The sequence below is a fragment of the Camelus bactrianus genome, chromosome 31 (assembly GCF_048773025.1).
Source record: "Camelus bactrianus isolate YW-2024 breed Bactrian camel chromosome 31, ASM4877302v1, whole genome shotgun sequence".
Lineage (NCBI taxonomy): Eukaryota > Metazoa > Chordata > Mammalia > Artiodactyla > Camelidae > Camelus > Camelus bactrianus.
This window is the reverse complement of record NC_133569.1, coordinates 25,454,617-25,474,714: the sequence shown is the minus strand read 5'-3', so window position 1 is coordinate 25,474,714 and position 20,098 is coordinate 25,454,617. Positions and strand designations below refer to the sequence as shown.

The 20,098-nt window shown below is 46.6% G+C and overlaps 2 protein-coding genes across 6 annotated transcripts in view; both read left to right on the top strand.

Moving 5' to 3' along the window:
• The first annotated feature begins 1,475 nt into the window (after nt 1–1,475).
• On the top strand, nt 1,476–7,321 carry CKS2 (CDC28 protein kinase regulatory subunit 2). Of its 2 annotated transcripts, none has more exons than XM_074355830.1 (4): nt 1,476–1,740; nt 2,296–2,511; nt 5,485–5,612; nt 6,862–7,321. In XM_074355830.1, exons 2-4 carry the CDS (start codon nt 2,453–2,455, stop codon nt 6,912–6,914), a joined length of 240 nt encoding a protein of 79 aa, XP_074211931.1. In that variant the 5' UTR covers nt 1,476–1,740; nt 2,296–2,452; the 3' UTR covers nt 6,915–7,321. The 2 variants fall into 2 exon arrangements, with proteins under 2 accessions (XP_074211931.1, XP_074211930.1); XM_074355829.1 differs by having other exon boundaries at nt 1,627–1,740; nt 2,172–2,511.
• A 1,499-nt stretch (nt 7,322–8,820) lies between these two features.
• SECISBP2 (SECIS binding protein 2) overlaps nt 8,821–20,098 on the top strand; it is a 39,369-nt gene continuing 28,091 nt past the window's right edge. For 3 of the 4 annotated variants that reach the window (XM_074355827.1, XM_074355826.1, XM_074355825.1), the window contains exons 1-5: nt 8,821–8,978; nt 9,981–10,129; nt 15,609–15,858; nt 16,334–16,457; nt 17,720–17,949. In XM_074355827.1, the coding sequence (XP_074211928.1) occupies nt 8,943–8,978; nt 9,981–10,129; nt 15,609–15,858; nt 16,334–16,457; nt 17,720–17,949 (789 nt within the window). In that variant the 5' untranslated portion in view covers nt 8,821–8,942. The remainder of the gene's footprint in view (nt 8,979–9,980; nt 10,130–15,608; nt 15,859–16,333; nt 16,458–17,719; nt 17,950–20,098) is intronic. The other variant, XM_074355828.1, reaches the window with a different exon arrangement.

The following is a 20,098-nucleotide window of genomic DNA, read 5'->3' as shown; positions in this document are numbered from 1 at the left end:
GAACTGCAGTGAACACTGTACTGGGCTGGTTATTACATTCCAGTCTGTTTGTCCATCCGGTTATCTTAATTTCTGTAAGCTGCTGCTACAGTCTTGATTACCAAAGTTTCTTAATAGATCATGATCTGCTAGAGTCCACTGAAGTGTCTTTGCTGTCACTGGCCCTTTTCTCATCCAAGTACGTCCTCTGGTTGTGGTATTTTCATTAGGGTTAGACCCACTACAATGTGGAATTCATATGCCATGCTGTCTTCCTAAGCATGAGCGAAGAATAACTCTTCACTTACTCAAGTCTTCTTTTATGTCTCTCAAAGTTTCATCATTTTGCACATCACAGCTTTGTATATCTTTAGTTAGGCTTATTCCTAGCCATGTGACATTTGATGTTAATATTCTTTGTGAGTATGTTTTCCAGTCACTTGTTTCTGGTGTATAGGAATGCAACAAACTATGAATATCAGTCTTATACCCAGACATATAAAGATTACACCAAGTGCAAATGAGTTTTCTTTCTCCCTTTCCAATTATTATGCCTTAAATTTCTTAATTGTGCTGGCTGACTTCCTGTACATTGTTCAGTATAATTGGATGTAATAGAACATTTTAAAGAGAATGCTTCTAACGCTCCCTAGTAAGAATTATATTAACTGTCTTTTTTATAGACACTTTTACAAGGTTAACAAAGTTTCCTCCTCCAAATTACTAAGAGTGACATTACCAGTGAGTGGTGGGTTTCTAAGGGTTTGTATTATAAAAGAGCGAATTTTAGCAAATGTGTTTTCTGCATCCATTAAGGATGTTTTTCTCCCTTCCACTGTCAAATGTGAATTACATGAACAGATTTTCTAATGTTAAACTATCTTTGCATTTGAAGCTATTATACCATCCTTTTTAAAAACACAAGCGGATTCAGCCGGCCAGCACTTTACCCGGGATTTTTACCTGCGTCTGAGTGGAAGGGACATTGTCCTTACTTGGTTCTTGAATCAACATTATTCTCGCCTAATACAATAAACTCTCGGTAAAACCTGGAAGCTTGGTGAAGCTCACCTGCAGAGCCACTTGGGTCTAGTTTGCTTTAGACTTTTCGTCACTGCTTCAGTTTAACCGACGGAAGGCTCTTTCTCCGGCTTCCTGAGCCATCACAGGGAGCCGGGCAAGGGGGAAGCACAGCCCACACACACGACAGGTGTCAGAGAAAAGGGGGCCGTAAGTGCAGCAATGGCAGAGTGCTAGGTGTGTTTTAGGTTTTTCTGGAGCCTGTACACTGTACGGGGATACACAGGTTATAATCTCAGAGCGAGATGACGTTATACTTGGGACCTCGGTAGATACTCCAGGAAAAGGGGGACGGACGGAACCAGGCCGGCTGCCCTCCCCGCCCGCCCCGCGCCTGCGGCCCTCCGCGGCGGCCCCCGCGGGACGCCTCCCCAGCGAGCCCCTCCCCGTCCTCCGCAGGCGCGCGCCGAAGGCAGCCCTTGGGAAGAGGGCCTTCCGAGGGCGAGGGCGGAGGCGCAGGCGCGGCCCCGGGGACGGCGCGGGGCACCTGAGCGCAGGGCGGGCCGCACCCGCTACAAAGCTCGCGTGGGCGACCACCACGCGCCCGCTGCGGGGAAAGCAGGGCTGCCACGCGGGTGCGCACGGCGGCGGACGCGCCTCCCCCCGGCGGCCGGCGGCGACTTCCGGAACGTTCCCCGCGGCCCGCAGGGTCCCGGGGGGCCGGCCTGGCACCTTCCTCAGGTCAGGGCACCGCGTCGGCTCCGCCGCGTCCCTACTCGCGAACGCGGGCCCTCGGGCGCCCGCGGGAACACAGCGCACCGCGCGCTCCCCACGCCCGGACTTCCCTCAGGCCGCGGTCGCCCTCCCCCACCCACCACAGGCCTCTGGGAAGGCGCGCCTGCGCACAGGCGGCCGCTGGACGGGCAGCCCCCACCCACTCCTCGGTCTCACCAAACCCCGCGATACCTCACCCCCACTACCCCCCAACAGGTTTGCTGCCCCAACGGCTCCGCCGACCTGGAACCTTCTAACCCCCTGCGCACGCGCTCTTCGACCCTTAACGTCCCGACTCCGCCCTTCCCTGACCACGCCCTTTCCCTCTCGTATCAGGGAGCTCCCGCCCCCACGCCATGCCAATCATCCATTTCTTTCCTCGGCCAACCTCGCAACAGGCCGCTGATTGGCTGGTCTTGGGAGCGAAGGCCGCGGAGGGGCGGTGACGATAGGCTGGAAGACGGTCTCAGCCTGCCCCCAGAGTGGGCGGAAGGTGATTGGTTGGCGCTCTCTTCCAATCAGCGGCGGGCTGTCGGATTCAAACCTGGCTCGTTCCGCCTGCCGTCGGTTGGTCGCAATCGAGTCGTTGCCTTGGCCTGACGTGGACGTGCGGCTCGCTGCGCCCGCTTTTCTCGCCCCATCGCTCGGGTTCCGCGCTGCTCCCCCGTCCGCCGGCAGGATGGCCCATAAGCAGATCTACTACTCGGACAAGTACTTCGACGAGCACTACGAGTACCGGTGAGCGGGAGGGCCGGGCCCCCTCAGCCGCGGCCTCGAGCGGGCCTGGGCCGGGGTAGGGAACCGGGCGGCTAGGGCGGGGAGCCGGGGTGAAGCGCGTCGGGCTGGGGCTTGGGTCGGGGGCCAGAGGTCGGGCGGGGTCGGCGGAGGAGTTGGAAGTGCGGCGTGTCGGGGTCCGGCCTGCCCGGCGGGAGCGCACCCTCCCCTCGCCCGTCCGGCCGGCGGCTTCCGCCCTTTGTTCCCGAGCCTGCCGCCGCCCAGCGGGTCCCCAGAACTTTCGGCCGAGTTGTCGGGGCAGCCCCCCCGCCCCTCCCCGGCACAGCAGGCGGAGGCCGGCCTGAAGGCAGCTCTGCTCTGCTGATGGCACTGAGACGCACCTTGTGCGGGAACCGCCGAGGAACAGGCGGCTTGGGGTTTGCAGTGTCGCTGATAGCTGACTTCGGTGGGCGCCGGTGCTTCCCCGGGGCCTGGTGACGCGGCCCGGTATCAGAGGGCCTTCCTTCGCGGACTAAACCGAGGACGCGAATGGACCTTAAATGGGCGTTGTTCTTCCTGCTGGTGTTTATCGGCCAGATGACCTTGACTTGGAGGGACTTGGGGCTTCTGCATCGTCGTGTGATGCACTGCAGAGTAGCTTTTGAATTAACCTGTAAAATTAGCGACTTGGATTGCGGGAGGGAGGACCCCCTGCGTCCTTGTTGGCTTTCCTGTGGGGCGTGGCTTCAAGTCCAGCCCGGCCCAGTTCTCCCGGGCGGTGACGGGGACGCAGCCTTCGGGAAACTACAGCGTGTGGGAGGGGCCGAGGGCGACCTTGTTTTCTGTGCCTGTTCTTGCAGGTTGGCTTTCCCAGAATGCTATTTGAGTTCTCTCCTCTCTCCGGTCTCTTAGAAATCTATATTCTCTGGAGAAGAACTGTGGATCTCCTGGGCAGCTTTACAGATTAGTAGTACCTGCGTTGTTCCGTGTTGCTAGCTGGAACAACCTCTTGTTTTTGTGACTGTAGATAAGTTTGAAGTCGACTGTCTTATTTTTGCATAGTAACTACATACTGCACAGCTCTAGTCCTCTAATACGTTGGCATAATGCTCAATCATGTGAGGTCAACCAAGAGTCCGGCTGGGGATCTCCAATAATGGACAGAATGTAAAGTACAATTGGAAAAATACTGTTCAACACATTTGGCTCCAGGTGGAACTTCTCAGGACTGATGCCTGGCTGGCAGTAGTTCCATTTTCCGTTTTCAATGCAGTAGCATAATCAGTGATGAGCACTAAGTAAACTAGATTGTGCTATCAAAAGTTTAGCTTAATTTACTAAGTGGTTTGTGCGTAGTAGTGAATAGAAGAAAATCCTGTTACACCTGAAATGATATATTCTAATCGAATATTAATTAGAGTTGATCTTTCTTGACCAAGCTACTTGCATTCATGAAACAGGAGAGTAATCTCCAGAGATACTTTAAAGGGAAATCTAGACCGGTAATCACTGATGTGATTCTGGGGTGGGTTTTGTATACTGTTGTTCAGCATGCAATGTGAATTTCAAAGCTAGCATCTTAAAAGTAGACATTAAAGCAGCATTTCCAGAATGAAGTAGCTAGTAACTATTGCTAAGAATCACCATGTAGTTCACTGGAATTGGTAAAATTTTTACCAACCATGACACAGTAAGCATAATTTGATTTGGTGGCCTTGTGGCCATCAAGCAACATAGGACAATTGTTAGAAGGCTTGATTTTGTTGGGCAAATGATAGGAAACTGGTGCTTAACCAACCACCCACAGACTAGAACTTGACATTTTAGTGCTTATAATGGGTTATGGGTTCAGCCAGTTTTCCTGTGTGCCAGAAAGTGGCCAGATTGCACTTTTCTCACTCCTCAGCTAACAGACTCATAGGTAGATGTCCAATACTGGTCAAAATTCAGTGGGTGGTAATTAATGGATGAATCTATATAAAACAACTAGTGCTACTGGAAGTGATTAAAAATGAGGCTGGGAATTTTGATTTTTATGAAGATCCTTTTCATTGTAATAAAGTCAGTGGGGGTACAGATTTGTTTTTAAGAATTCTTCAAAGCTACAAGTACATAGTCTCGATGGTTGAATATTGCATGCCTTCCTTAAAAATTGATCAAAGGTTTGGATATAGGTCAGTAACTTATTGGAAAACTGAAGGTCTGTGTGTGAGGTAGTAAGTATGTATACATGTCAATTAGTGTTTGCTTTTAATTTTGAACAAAGTTAAAGCAATTTCTGGAGTATATACAAGGACTTGTTATTTACTACAGATCTATAATTTTGAAGCCCAAATTGACCGTAACAAGTTGGATTCCCCCCCCCCCCCCCTTTAAAAGGCTACCCAGGGCTGGTATGACAGCTTCTACAATCAGGGACCATTCTCAATTTATAATCACTTTGGTCCTAGATGGCTTCCCTAGCTCCCTGATCACATCAGTCGGCTTCATAACCAACAGGAAGAGGAAAAAAGAATTGGGCATGTTCTTTCCTTTTGAAGATACTTCCATAAGTTCCATATTTTCTGCTTATATCCTATTGGGCAGGATTTAGTCACAGGTGACCAGAGGTAGCTGCAGGGAAGGCTGGGATGTTTTGGGTAACCATGTGTCCCACTTAGTTTTTGAGGTTCTATTTCTGAAGCAGACTGAGGCAACTGGCAAGCAGTCTTCTATCAGGGAGAAAAGTTAATCATAAATAAAATGCCCTCTACTTCTGGACTGCATATTCTAACCTCTAGTTTGAACATAGGCCATCAAAAATCAGAATTAGAGGTAGTAGACAAAAGCCCTTAAGACTGATGCTGCATATGGTAACATGGTTGCTTCAAAGAACTTTGTTTTGAGGACAAAGAACTCAAATTTTAAGTATCTTAAAGATGCATGTGTAAAGTGATCATAATTGTAGGAAAGGCATATTCATATAGCGCACTAATATTTGGCTATATCTTTTAACAGACATGTCATGTTACCCAGAGAACTTTCCAAACAAGTACCCAAAACCCATCTGATGTCTGAAGAGGAGTGGAGGAGACTTGGTGTCCAACAGAGTCTAGGCTGGGTTCATTACATGATTCATGAGCCAGGTAAGTTTTGCTATTTAGGAAAGCATTTATTAAAATAGTAGTTGTTGAATTTTTTTTCATAGTGACATGCAGTGATATCTCAAAGTAACTCTCTGATAAGTTTGACTTATTTTTGAATGACTTGATTCCTCCCTAGAGACAGTCCCAATTTTATGGTAAATAAAATACCACAAGGTTGAAAATAATGCATTGTTCTAACTGCAAAAATAACTTATGAAGTAAAACCATACACTATTCTAAATAAGTAGGCCGTTTTATTTTAAAATTTGTGTCATTATTAATAGTATCTTAAAGTGTTTTGCCATAAATATATTTGGAATTCTGGTATTTCTTCTTTGAAAACTAAGAACTGGAGTGTCCTAAAGTTCTGTGTATAGAAACTGATGCAATTTGAAGTGGTTTTGTTTTTTCCTTTAGACAATTGGTATCTATCACATTAAGATTAAATGAGATAACATTGTGAGTGAACTCAAATTTGCTGCATACATTATACTTCTTGCGTTTTTATGCTATTATGTGGTATTTATTTTTCAGATACTAAATAGTAAACTAGACTAAGAAACCTTGTGCTGGTAAATTCTATTTTGGGGTAATCAGTCTAACTTGAAGGATTTATATTGCTTCGAATAAAATTTGAAGGGATAGAAGCTGAATTAGGTGAAACTAAAGCTATCTTGCTTTCCACTTTTGTTAAAGCAAAGTAGCAGCAAAAATTCTTTCAAGACATAACTTTTTTGGGATTGGAGCATGTAATTATATTAGAGTTCAGTCATTATATTAGAGTTCAGAAGTTCTTTCTCCAGATAATACAAAGCAACTGAGGAATTTAACCATAGGTTCCAGGTCTCCCCCACCTACTGAAACAGAATCTACAGGGCTGGGCCCCCTTGGATGGCCAGTTATTTTTGAATGAGGTGTTGTGTTTTCTCCACAAGAGATAACCTTTTCTTTTCACTGGAATTGAGATTCTGAAGATAGAAACCATTCTTCCTCTCAAGTGACTTCTTTATCATCCCTTTTCTTCAGTGTACGTAAAACTAACTGGGGGGGGTATTATCATTGTTACGTCTGTTTACTGTTGACAGCGACTTAGAAGCAAAATTTATGTCAGATACCTCGAGTAACATTTATTGACTATAGGGTTATTTTACTTCATTTTGCTTCAATTGAGAATTCTTTCCATTTTTGTTTAACAAATGAAAATTAACCATATTATATTAAAATAATATAAAACATTTTCTTTCCACAGAACCACACATTCTTCTCTTTAGACGACCTCTTCCAAAAGATCAACAAAAATGAAGTACATCTGGGAATCGTCAATTAAATCTTTTTCAAATTTAATGTATATGTGTATATAAGGTAGTATTCAGTGAATACTTGAAAAATGTACAAATTGTTCATCCATACCTGTGCATGAGCTGTATTCTTCACAGCAACAGAGCTCAGTTAAATGCAACTGCAAGTAGGTTACTGTAAGGTGTTTAAGATAAAATTTCTTGTCAGTTTTTCTCTTAATATAAGTGCCTGTTTGACTTTACTTGTTACTTTTGTTAAATAAAGTTTGTATGTTGCATTTATCAATGTTTGAAGTCATTGAGATTTGTTTTTGTTAAGGTTAATTTGTGATTATTGAGGTTATTGAATGGTTTCAGTTTTATGGATTTAGTCCTGAGGAAATAAATTCACTTTAAAGAAATAAAACTAAATGGTTTTAAACTTATTGCTTGGTGTGATGAGGGTACCATTTAAATTTGCTTATGAAGAAACTAAGAATTAAGGATAAGTTTAATAAAGCCAAAGTAGATTTTACAGCTGTCAATCTAGTTCCTAGAGAATTGTCTAGAATCTCCAATTGAACAAAAAGAAGCACAATTTAATACTCTGGCGGCTTCCACTTATCCAAGAACTGCCACATCTAGTAACCTTGGTAGAAACCACTTAACCCCAGTTCTCTTTTCCATGTGCTAAGATAAAGTTTTCTATAAAATACCACAGCATTTGAAAAAGTTCAAAAGCACTATAAACACCCTTTGTTCCATATGCATTTTGTATCTGTTAAATTGCTTTTTTTTTGTTGTTGCTAGAGAAATATTTTAGACTTAATGCAAACACAGGCTTTTTATCTTCATTGCTGTGCTGAAGAAACCTTTTAAATGAGCTGTCAATAAGCATTAAGACCCCAGTGTGGTGGTCCACTGTATGCCCTTCTCTTTAGAAAAGTGCCTTTACACAATGAGCAGAATACATACTGAAGGTGTTGGTGGGCAGCAGCCTAAGACTTACTCCCATCCCCAGGGACCTATCCGCTAGAGGTCCAGGATTAAGCAACAGAAAGAAGCCAGAATTGCTAAGTAACTATTTAGCGTAGACCACAGTACTGACAGGGAGGGATGACATCCCCCCTTCAGTCTCCAGCGCTGCTTAGACCCTAGGCCTCTCCCCACTCTGGAGGTTTGGGTATATCCACGTGTATTTAATCCACCTGTGGACTCCACAAAGCAGGACCCCAGGAGATGCACTGAAGCTGCCTGCGTTTACAGCTTGGAATACCTGGCTGTCACTCAATAGGAAGTCTACTATTACCTCCCAGTTAAGGATTTTTCAACCTAATTAACCCCTTTGGTCACACTACTTGGCACTGCAGGCAAACCTTAAATATGCCTGCAGTTTCCTCCAAGTGAGCAAGAGTTCTTGGCTCTTTGCTCTGCCGCCCCACCCCCGCCCCGCCGGTCTCCTGGGCACTGCCGCCCATTTCCCACCCCACTTAACGCCTCCTGCCCTGTGGACTGCGTTCTTCGTCCTACTTTTCCATCTCCGCCTTTCCCAGCACACTTCCTAATGGTCAACAGCCCTCTGTTGAACTGAGCAGTTTCGAAATTCTCTGTGGTTACTTCTAAACTGCTGTAGGTTCCTGGAAGTTTTAAGACGCCAAACGTGTTGGCTTTCTCCCTTTACAGGACTACAAGGCATACGGGACCCCTACCCCGCTCCAAATGCGCCGACTCCTCTTCTAGGCCCGGCTGACCGCATCCTGGAGGGTGTCGCTGCCTCCGCCGAGACGGTCGGCTGTAACTCCGTGCTTGGCACGGACCAGGCTACGGCGGCCTAGAAGGTCACCCCACCGGCCTCCTCGCGCAGGCCCAGAGCCGCCGCCGCGCGCACTTCCGGCCGGAAGCAGGGTGGGCCGGGGCGCGTTTTTGTGACGCACTTCCTGGCGTCTCCTCCGAAAGCGGAAAAGCAGGGAGGAGGAGCGTCGCGCCTGGGTCCCGCCGGCTGGCCGACCGGGCGGCTGCTGGCCTCGGCCCGGCCTCCCCCCAGCCGCCCGCCATGGCGTCGGAGGGGCCGCGGGAGCCCGCGGGCGAGGTGAGGATGGCTGCCCCGGAACGGTGTTCGTGCGCGGGCGGGGTGGGAAAGGGACGAGCGCGGGCCGGAGGCCGGTGGCGGACAGAGCGGGGGGAGGGGGGCGTCGGGGCGGGAGGCCGCCGTCCTCAGTCCCCGGGCGGACGCCGTCGACGGAAACCGCCCCCCGTCCCGAGGCAGCGTAGGGGCTGCGCGGCCGCGCGGGCCCACTGCGCTAGTGGGCAGGAGTGACTTAAAACGTTTTCTGAAGCGGAAGTCTGCCGGACGTGTTCAGCGTAACCTCTAGACACGGAGTCTTGGGAATCGCATGAATCGGCTTTCAAACGCATTAAAAAGCGTGATTATAAACTGTTACTGAAAGTGAATTTCTCAAGACAGATCTAAAAGCTGAAAGGAAAAAAAAGCCAACAGATTTGTACGTTCAAATTTCAACGGCTTATGACGATTATATATTGTATATTATGTATATTATATATATAATAAGTATTATGACGAAATTCTCCTGAGAGATTTTCTAGCAGAGCCTTTGCGTTTCAATAGAACAACTTCTAGTGGTTCGTTGAGTGAAAAGCAAGTGTTTTGTTTACGTTCTTTGAGAAATTTAATAGAAATAAGCTTCTACAGTGTGTTTTGAGTGCTGCAGTTAAGTTCGAGGGTCCCTGTTGGCCGAGAGAGGTAAGCTACCGTATTCCACGTTGAAGTTAAGGAAACGTTGTCAGTTGTGGGTTCTAACTATACAGTCTAAGTTGAATTTTACTCCCAATTTAATTGATGGTCCTTATTTTTCATTTTTAATATGTGGTAGGCTGCTTTTTCTAGTGGAAAAGCCTTTGGGGAGAAATTGTTAGCAAACAAATTCTTGTCTTTACTAGGCGGAAGTATTTGAACAGCAGCATTGGGATTAAGCGTTTCCCCGGCTTCCTCTCTTTAAGAGGGTTTTTTTTTTGTTTTCATTTTAGTTTATCTCAGAATTTATGTAGCCAGAACCTCCCTGTTTTTCCTCAGGGCATCAAGTTGTCAGCAGATGTCAAACCTTTTGTCCCCAAATTTGCTGGGCTCGGTGTGCCATGGTTGGAGTCGTCAGAAGCACGAGTTTTCCCCAGCTGTGCAGCCACGACATACTATCCATGTGTCCAAGAACTACCGGTGCCTGAGTATGTATTCTTCTGAACGTCTTGCCTTACCTGGGGGTTTTCTTGCTTATTGCTTGGCTTGGATGATGGTTAGACTTTGACGTATGTTGCAGCTAACACATTAGAGTCTTCAGAGCAACTAGCGAAGATGCTCCCAGCCAGGAAGGGTCTGAGGCAGTGGCACACCTTAACTGTGTCCTGCACCAAAAGCTGGAGCTTCGACTCTCCTTTCCTTTTTCCATACTCATTGGATTATTTTGGGCAAAGAAAGTATGGAGACTGCATTGCATTTATTAGTAGGAAGTGCAGTTCCTTTGTGCATACAGTTTAAAACTATCATTTATCAAATGGGAGATGAAGTGGGGCAAAGGAAAGCTCAAGTAAGTAAATATGCTGCTTGGTTTTAGGGCTTAACATTGAGAAGTCTTGCTCGGCGACAGAGTGGGGCCTTGCAACCATGGCTGCCGCTGTGTGAGATAATTCTTTGGAAATTGCTGAGTTTTGCTGTTTTGTTTTGTTTTGTACATGTCCTGTGGAAATGGGTTCTACAAATTTTGATTATAAATTCTTCTAGACTTGAGTTGGAAGAAGGCTTATATTGTCCTATAAGTGTTCTTTTTTCCTTCTCAGGATTTATTTTCTAGGTATTTACAAAATGATTTCCTTTATTAGCTGAATTTAGAAAAATAAGTATTAAATATTTTACAAAATTGTGTAGATTTCTTGTAGATTTATTTTTAAGGCATGAATTGCCTTTGCTTATGTAAAAATCCTATCTTTATGTGTCTGTCAACTTTTTTGTAATTATTGATAAGCTGAACTTTATTAATTTCATATCCATATTTTACTTGTTAGTTATTCATGAAATTATCTATTTTTTTAACTTTTTTATTGAGTTATAGTCATTTTACAATGTTGTGTCAAATTCCAGTGTAGAGCACAATTTTTCAGTTATACATGAACATATATATATATTCTTTGTCTCATCTTTTTTCGCTGTGAACTACCACAAGATCTTGTATATATTTCCCTGTGCTATATGTTTCTGTCTTATAAATCAGACTTTTTTCCGTTTTCCCCCCCATATCTACGTGGTGTGATTGAAAATAGTTTATACTTCATGTAAATTTTAGAACCGTGTTCACAAGGATAAAAGTTGGAATGAATAAAAAAATCATTGGGGTTGTCTGGTGTATTTAGGAAATATGGAAAGTTACGTTCTTTGACAGAAGCTGAAGCCCTGCCTGTCTGTGCTGAAAGCCTTTGGTAGGAATATCAAGCTTTCCGTTGTAATTTCATCTTTTGTAAAAGCGAAGTTGGCGTGAATCTCATTTGAGTCCTTTCCTACCTTGGATGGCTCACGTAACAAAATACAAGTTGTATCTCACTCCATGACAAGGACTCTAAGCCATCTGATGGGAGAGATTCTAGTGACCCGGAGTAAAGGTGGAAAACATTTGTGTAGCTGAAGCAGCATTCTGGCGGTAACATGAATAGAAAGTGATCAGAGGCTCCAAGATGCATAATGCTGAATTTAAAAATTATGTTTCGGGGAGGGTACAGCTCGGTGGTAGAGTGCATGCCCAACACGCATGAGGTCCTGGGCTCAACCCCCAGTACTTCCATTTAAATAAGTAAATAAGCCTAGTACCCCCCCCACCAAAACAAAAAACAAAAATTATTTCTTAACCTCTTATTCCTTTGTAGGTTTCGTGTTTGTTTGTTTGTTTAATTGTTTATAACTACGGAAAAGGTTGCCTGACAGTATTCCTGCCGGGCAAGAAAAAAAAAATTGGAAGCATGAAGCCAAAGGGCAAGGTTAGAAGAGACAGGGGTGGGGGTGACATGTGAGACTTTACACAGTGGAGAACTGGTTATCTAATAAGATGGTCAGTTTGAGTGTAAGTGAAGACTTGCATTACTGTAGTCAGATTTCATTTAGATGGCCATCTCTTGCTGCCTCGAGAAAGAGATTTTTTTCTGTAACAAACATACGTCCTCTTTCCTACTTGTTCCACTATAGCAGCCTAATTCTGTGTGTCCTTAAGGAGGGGTGTGACCTTTTACCGAATATCCACCTCTCGTACCTTTAATAGTGCACTCCAGGGGACTTCATTTATTCATTTGGAGTTAATTATCAAAAGGCTACTGTATGGAAAAGCACTAGTTGCTCAGAGGGGGAAAGACTAGCACATGAGCTGGGCTCCACGTTTTGTGGGTCTTACACAGACTTGCACCGGTGAGGGGACGGAAGAGAGTGTGCTGCCGGTCTCCTCCAGGTCTATAATATAGGTAAGACAAGTACCAGCAGAAGTGTTTGGTATATAGAATGGGCCGTGTTTGAGAAGTACTGAGTATTTACTGGTGTAATGAACAAACGGGGATTATGCAAACAAAGCAAGTTCTATGTTCCCAGGGATGTCCCTGGACGATGGCTTTGCTGATGGTCATAGTGCATGCTTTGTGACAGATCCTGTGGAGCACATGCATGGGGACGTCTGTGTTTTCTTTGGGAATCACTGTCTATGTTCGCTTCTGTCATGCTCGCCACAATCCACGCGGTTGGCAGGCAGGGGTAGTGTTATCTTTACAGACAAGAAACCGAGGCTAGAAATGCTTGTCCAGGTGCCCAGGCAGCCCCAGGGCCAGAGTGAGCGTGTGATTCTTCTAACCTGAGTTCGGTCGTCTTCCCCAGAGCTGCTGTTGCTGTTGAAGTCGAGCTTTCTCAGTGTCTTGCAGTTGTGAAAATCACAGCGCCAGTGGATGCTTTTAAGTGAAACTTGTCATCTGTGAGAATCAGCAGTCCGCGCAGAGCATGGCTCATGCCAGGGGGTGGGTGGAGGGGTGACTGCATTCCTGACAGCCCCTGGCCTGGGCAGAGGCACCAGAGGCAAGATTTGTTTGGGAGACAGTAGAGGAGCCAGGACCCCCTGTTTAGGGGGCTGTCATTAGTCACCTGGAAGCCTGCGTGGTACAGCTGAGAAGTTTCGTGTCCCTGGTAGGAAATGGGTGTGTTTTGGATGGGCTCGTGATAGTCACTCCTGGATTCTGGTTCCGCTGTCAGGGAGAGGGACGAGCAGGCTTGGTTTGGGTTCTAGGCCCTGGAAGTAGAGAGGAAAGTACATGGAGACCTGCTGCTGCTGCAAAAAAAAAAAGGGTTCAGTGGTGGTTCATCTGGGGTTTGGTGGGAAAGATCCAGCAGTTTCCAGTGGAATACATGGGAAGATGTGTGGGGTCACTCATCAGAACACGAATTGGCAAGGGGGCTGGTTTGGGGACCAGGTGTGAAGTTTCGGACTTACATGTGCCGGATGAGGGGCGAGGAGACTGGTGAGTGGGAGCGGCCTGAAAGCTGGAGACAGAAGCCTGCAAGCGGTGAAAGCGCTGGAGCTCAGGCACACGGGAAGTCCTGAGCAGAGCGACGGGGGTCCGACAGGTGAGACGGGGGCAGCGTGGAGGGGCCCGTGCCGTGGAGGACCCTGGGGAGGCGTGTGGGAGCACGGAGAGGGCAGGGGGCGCCAAGTCCAGGCTGGTGGAGCGTTTCTGGTGATGTCATGGAAGGGCCAGACCCAGCCGACACCATGCCGTGGGGCTGCTGAGCCTGGGAGGAGGGAGGTCCTGGGAGACCTGGGGACCTTGGTGGTGACGGGGAAGGGGAGTGGGGCTGAGAGATTAGCAGGGGAGGTTTACTTCAGGAGGCGAGCTGCTGGTATCGAAAGGAGAGGGGGGTGGGATGAGACGATGGGGCATAAAGGAAGCATGTTACTGTGGTTAAGGGCCGTCTGGGTGGTTCGTGGCAAGTGAATTTTAGAGATGAGCCGTTTGAAGCCCCAGCAGGTGCTGCGGGTTGGCTCTGCGAGATTTTGTGTTATGTCTTGTTCTCTGCATGTAATTGTATTTGCCTTGGAAAAATACCAGCTTTCTAGAGGAAGAAGGACCAGTGAGGGGATATAAACCCAAGTGACTTGTCCAAAGTAGAAAACCAGAGAGTGACCCAAGCCAGGGTCTCCTGATTCACAGATGGACATTTTCTAGGTGACAACAGCCTTCAAAACCACCACCGAATCCTACCTACCCCCCCGCCTCCCTCCTTTACCTAAATTTCGTTAGTTGGTTCACTTATCCAGTTTTTGAACTTGGGATGGTCTTTTAAACTATTTTTGCTGCCAACCCATCCTTGCCCGTCTTTTGTGAAGAACAGGTCCTCCACTTTCATCCGTCCCCCCTTTGTTAAGTTTTCTGAGCATCTCACAAAATAAAACAGATTGACATCTAGGATTAGCATCTGGAGAGCAGAATGAAGCTTTGAGTCTTTCTCTTCTCAACAAAAAGCAGCAGGAGGCCAGGTGTTCTTTGGGGCAAAAAAAAAAAAAAGGTCAGCGAAAGAGGGTTCATTGGGATTTTAATTAGGAATACTTCACTGCTAGAAGCAATTGCTTATAAGTAAAAGATCTTATGAGATCTGAACTTACTGTAAAATATCATGACTCCATGGACAGTGATACCAGGCAGTCTGTAATTCAGTGCTGCATGGAAGCAGAACTAGGGAGCATTCTCATGAGGGTGTCGTGGGTCTCGTGTCTGAATAGCGACTCCCTTCTACTTCAGCGCAGGCTCTCACTTGCAGCCGAATGGAAATTCTAGTGAGTGATGCCTCCTCCCGTGTCTCCCGTGTCTCCCGTGTCTCCTGTGTCTCCTGACAGTCAGACGGCTGGGAGACCGTATGGCATGTCTCATCATTAGCTGTGGAGTGTCCTGCCTTTCGGGGTGGACCAGTACGTTTTGGGGTTTCACTGATTTGCTACAAGAAAATTTTGAGCTGTGGAAGGTCACCAGAACATCTGCTGGTGCTTATTTGTGGGAGTGAAAGGACTGTGGTTTGTATTTAATCCAGTGTGTAGCATTTCGTCGCTGGATCAGCTTTCACTGCAGAGTGGCTGAAACCTCTAGCCTTATACCACATATTCTGAAGTCAGTGTTAACTTTCCTTTTGGTTTAGCCTAGTAGCTTGAGCAAGTTGAAGCAGTAGCGGTGTTCACAGGTGGTTCTGTCTCGTCTGCAGGATGTGTGGTTCCCGGACCACAAGTCAGCAAAGGACAGGATGTGGCAGTGGCCTTGGAACAGGGAAGGGGCGGGCAGGCTGTCTGCAGGCGTCCGGAGGCCTCAGGAAGCAGGCCTTGCCGGTGGTAGGGGTTCTGTAAAAGCCCGCTCGGCAGGGAGAACGGTCTGGACGGCGCAGTTTGTTGAGAGAGGAAGCGTGAGGGTGGAAGGCTGCTGGGCCTCCCTGGGCTCTTCTGATGTACGAGGGGAAAAACAGAGCTAGTGAGGCATCTTTGTTTGCAGGTGAAGCGAGAAGTGCTCAGAAGTTTTGTTTGGCTTTTAATTCAGTGCTAGAATGACCTCAAAAGTAATAAAACGTTTAAATTTGTTTGTTGCAAAATAGTAAGCTCCTCGGTTTGTAGTATGAAATCTGCAGCTAAAATTTACCCTTTTTATTTAGACAGAAACTCTATACTGAAGATACAGCTTTTGGAGCTTCAACCTTTCCAGCTCAGTATTTACCTCCTGAGATCACTCTTCACCCATACGCCTACCCTCCTTACACCCTGGAGTCTCCACAGAATGTTTGCCGAGTGCCTGGCCCCCAGTATGATTACAGCCAACCCCGTTGTTTTGGAGGTTTTCAGACAGTGAAGCCACGAAATGAGCACACGTGCCCTCTCCCACAGAATGCGAAAGCTCTCTTCAAGGTCTGTAAGTGTTTTCGTTTCATTGGTCACTTTAGCATTTAAAATGTGAAGCACTGGTCAAGTCTCGCATGTTATTTTTTTTTTTTTATTGAGTTATAATCAGTTTACAATGTTCTGTCAATTTCTGGTGCATAGCATAATGCTTCAGTCACACATGAACACGCATATATTCATTTTCATACTCTTTCACCGTGAGCTACTACAAGATACTGAATGTATTTCCCTGTGCTGTACAGTATAAACTTGTTTATCTGTTTTATGTATACCTGTCAGTATCTGCAGATCTTCAGCTCCCAGTTTCATTCTTGTATGTTATTTAAGTGCTACTTAACTTTTTTTGAGGTATTTAAAATTTGACTTGGTCTAACCTTTTTAAAACATGGTTAAGTTATGAGTACTTATGAATTTGCAAATTTAAGCCTTTTTTACAGTGGTAATTTTCTTAGTTTATGCTACTTTTTCATGTTTTCTGCAGAAGAAGGCCTATGAAGAGCAGAAGTTTGACAGTAAGAAGACCGATGGACCTGTATCATCTGACTTACAGTCAGTTAAAGGTTCACATCATATGCCCATTCATGCTGAGAATAGTTTGAAATCAGGTAAAGAGAACACACTCTGTAGCGTTCTGTCTTCTCGCCTTGTCTGCCCCCAGAAACATCACTGTTCTCTGAACAGCTGTTTTTGTGGACTTGTTCATCGTGAAGAACTGAGACTGTCAGACTTCCTGTGGGTCCCAAGGCCTCTCCTCCCAAGGAGGGGAGCTGCGTGTGTGGGGTCTAGGCTATGCCTTTAACATGTTATCACCTTGCTTTATGCAGGAACCTCTGTGAAGGCGCAGAGCAAGTCGGTGACAATCACGTGCCTCCAGATGTGTTGTCACAGTTAGACCCAGCGTACTGTGTCTGATCGTGTTCATTCCTGAAACAGCTTCTCTGCTGTTCTGTTGGGACACTTTTTAGTAGGTGGGAGAGTTTGACTGTGGTTTAAACCCCCCCCAAACAATGCCAAGGCTGGGGCAGGATGGGTACTCAGAGGACGTGTCTGCTCTGGGCGCGGGAACTGCTGTTCCGTCTCGGGGTGAAAGTTAGTGCTTCTGAATGGTGGGCTTTCCCTGTAAGTCATTCACTGTTGCACTTTGCTCACGGCCATCACCTGTTTTGTAAAGACGTAGAACCTTGGTAATAGTGTGCTCACTGCGGACGGTCTGTGTTTTATTTGCATGTGTAATATACATAGTATTTACGTGTATAGCATATGTTGATACATACGTTTTTTCTTTGCGTTGACTTCACTCAGAAACCATCTGGTACATGGTAACGTGAAAGGTAGGTTGAACAGTTAACTGTACTGACTTTAGCCTTAGACCTAAATAATTTAGAAAGTGTGGGGGCTTTGTGGCACTGCGACTTGCAGCATCAGTCGTTCCCGAACATGGGACAGAGGTTGTAAGTTCAGTCCTCCATGCTTCCTTCCCGTTTGTCCAGCAAGCTGAAATGTGGAAAACTTACTATTGAAGGACATTTGTTGGGACCCTCTTAAACTCACAGGACTCTGAAGTGTGTGTTAAGAATAACTGAAATGTCCAGCCGTACAGTCAGGTTAAGGTAACTGTTTCGTCAGCTTTAGAGTTACTCCCAGAATTTGCAGTGTTTTCGTTTCTCTGCCTGGTGGCCCATGTGGTCACTTACGTTTTCCACTGTGACGCAGACGGGCACCAACACCAGCAGAAGATCGGGCTGTTGGGACAGTACGTGTTGTTCATCAGTAGCAGTAGGCATTCTGCTCTGCAGTGTAAGTGTTGAGTACTGGTCATCAAACAACATCTGAATTTTTACCCCTACTTTTAATTCTGTAAATACAGGTGGTTATTATAAACGAACAGACAGGAAATCCAGAATCATTGAAAAAAGTGGATCTGCCTCCAAACCTGAGTTTGAATTTACCAGGTTGGATTTTCCTGAACTGCAGGGTCCAGAGAACAGTGAGAGACCAGAGACACAAAAGCCGCCCAAGTGGGGGCCTTCACACCCCGCCCCCACCGACATTTCTCTTCTAAGAGAAGTGGGGAAACCCGCTGCAGCGTTGCCAGAGGTGAGTGCAGCCCCCACTCCTCGTTCCCCTCTTCCTTGCTCCTCGGTGACGCACAGATGCAGGTCCATCACCTCAAACGCCACGCATCACAGCTGGGTGTGGGAGGGCCTCTCAGCGCGCCTGGGTGACTCTCTGTCGTTTGACCTGTTCACAGTCAGGCTGTGACACCTGTGTGACTGTTGTGTCTTCGTATCTGGTGGCTAGAAAGCCGTGTGCTGCCTCCGGAGGAGAGGACTAGCCTGAGTTCAGGCGCTCGCACAGCCCGCTGTGAAAATGTCGCTTCTGCCACTGCGTTCTGACAGCGCTTTTTCCAATACGGAGAAATTTTTTTTTTTTTTGGGCAAATAGTAAAATGTTAAAATCGCACAGCATAACTTCTGACTTTTCCAGGCTTGTTATCTGCACCCCTGTCTCATTAATGATGCGGAAAATGTTCATTGCAGCAAAGGCATTGTTTGCTGCTCACTAATTTTAAATCGCACTGTAGTCAACATTTGACCTCCAAGTTCTAGGCCATCAAATTGAAGCATTTTCCTATCAGACTGATTTTGAGACTTTCAGGAGAAAACGTTGTCGGGTTAGTAAGTCCCTAAAATGGCTTCTGACTCATTCGGGCACGTCCCCGTGTGGAGGCAGGGAGAAGGAAGAAACAATGAAGGAGAAACAGAGCTCACAGCTACGTTATTTCTTGAATGGAGACAGGATTTCCGTCTCCTGTCCCAGCACTGCTCTCGGGTGCCTGGATACTAGAGCCTGAAGTCTCAGTGGTAGTGGCTTGTAACGTGCAAAGGTAAATCATTCTCCACATGTTGACCTTTGGGCTGTTACACCTCGGGGTTTTCCTTTCACACAGCCTTGGCAAGTAAGGCTGATTGACCGATGGAGAAAAATCGGTTTGACTTGGCAGAAACGTGACTGCCTCCTGGGCCCTGGCTGGGTGTGCGGAAGAGCTGAGGAGTTGACGGTCCCCGCGCCTTTGTCACGGGCGGTTGGTGGGTCACTCCAAGCCCTTGAGCGCTGTACAGAAGTAGCGCAGGATGCAGTGGGTCCGGGGCGGGGGGAGCATGACTGACGCTTGATGGCAGGGCCGCCCGTCCTGGGGGAGTGCTGCGCGTCTGGGCAGCGCGTAGGGCCCACGGTGCTTCGTGGGGAGGTTTGCGTGCTCACTGCCCTGCTGTGTGTTCACACTCTCGAATTGTGTGTACAGTTTGTTTTTTTTAATTTTCCCTATAAATGAAAACTTTTTTTGTTGTTTATATTAGTAGCATCTTTAAACACCAGAAAAATATTAAGAAAAACAAAGAGTATAATTGAAGTTGCACAACTGAGAGAAAACCACGTTTGGCACTTTTTTCCAGTGATATGTTGTGGGAATTGAGGGGCAGTCCAGTCCTCTCAATTTCGGATACGTATGTATGGGCTTGTGCTTGAAGTTTTAAAACTCGCGCGTTGTTTTTTCCATGTCATTAAATATTTTCTCAAAACTAAACTGTCGCATTGAATCTTTGATAGCAATAATATGTAATTTGTTCAACCATTCTTGAATAGATAAGGCATTTCTAGTGTTCCATTGGCCTTGGTGTGCATGGAAGTTGCATTTCCTCAAAGAGCAGGCTGTGTTTTTGTCTTTTTTTCCCTCCTTTGATGAGGTTATTCTGTCTTGGTTAACACTTTTGCTTTACACTCTGTGTCTGTCTGGAACCTCCATAGAGAACAGAGCAGCCTGTAGGATGGGGCCAGATGAGAATTTGTTTCTCGGGGTGCATTCACTTCCACAGAGCCATGCTGATGCCACATCATCTCCTCCGGGACAGCCCGGTGTTTTGGAAGCTGAGAAAGACGCTAATAGAAGGGAGAGTAGCATCTTCGGCTTTGCCAAACTTCCAGAAATGCTCCATTGAAGATAAAAGTTCACTTCCCAGATGGCCCTTGTCTTGCATTCGTTTGGTGGCAGCATAATGAAGTCACCGAGATCCTGTTCAGAGGCAGGAATCCTCAGTCCTGCAGCGGGTGGGAGCAGGCAGCTCCGAGCTCCCGGGAGGGGGCCGCTGCTCTGTGTGGCGCTTCCTGCAAGATGTGTGTGATGTGCGTCTGTTGGGCGGTAATTTGGAGTCTGCAGCTTAGCAGGTGACACCTGTCCACCCAGGAA

Coding starts and splice junctions, on each gene's coding strand:
- CKS2 (XM_074355830.1), top strand. CDS start 2,453: ATGGCCCATAAGCAGATCTACTACTCGGACAAGTACTTCGACGAGCAC. Junction 2,512..5,484: donor GACGAGCACTACGAGTACCG/GTGAGCGGGAGG, acceptor ATCTTTTAACAG/ACATGTCATGTTACCCAGAG. Junction 5,613..6,861: donor TTACATGATTCATGAGCCAG/GTAAGTTTTGCT, acceptor TTCTTTCCACAG/AACCACACATTCTTCTCTTT.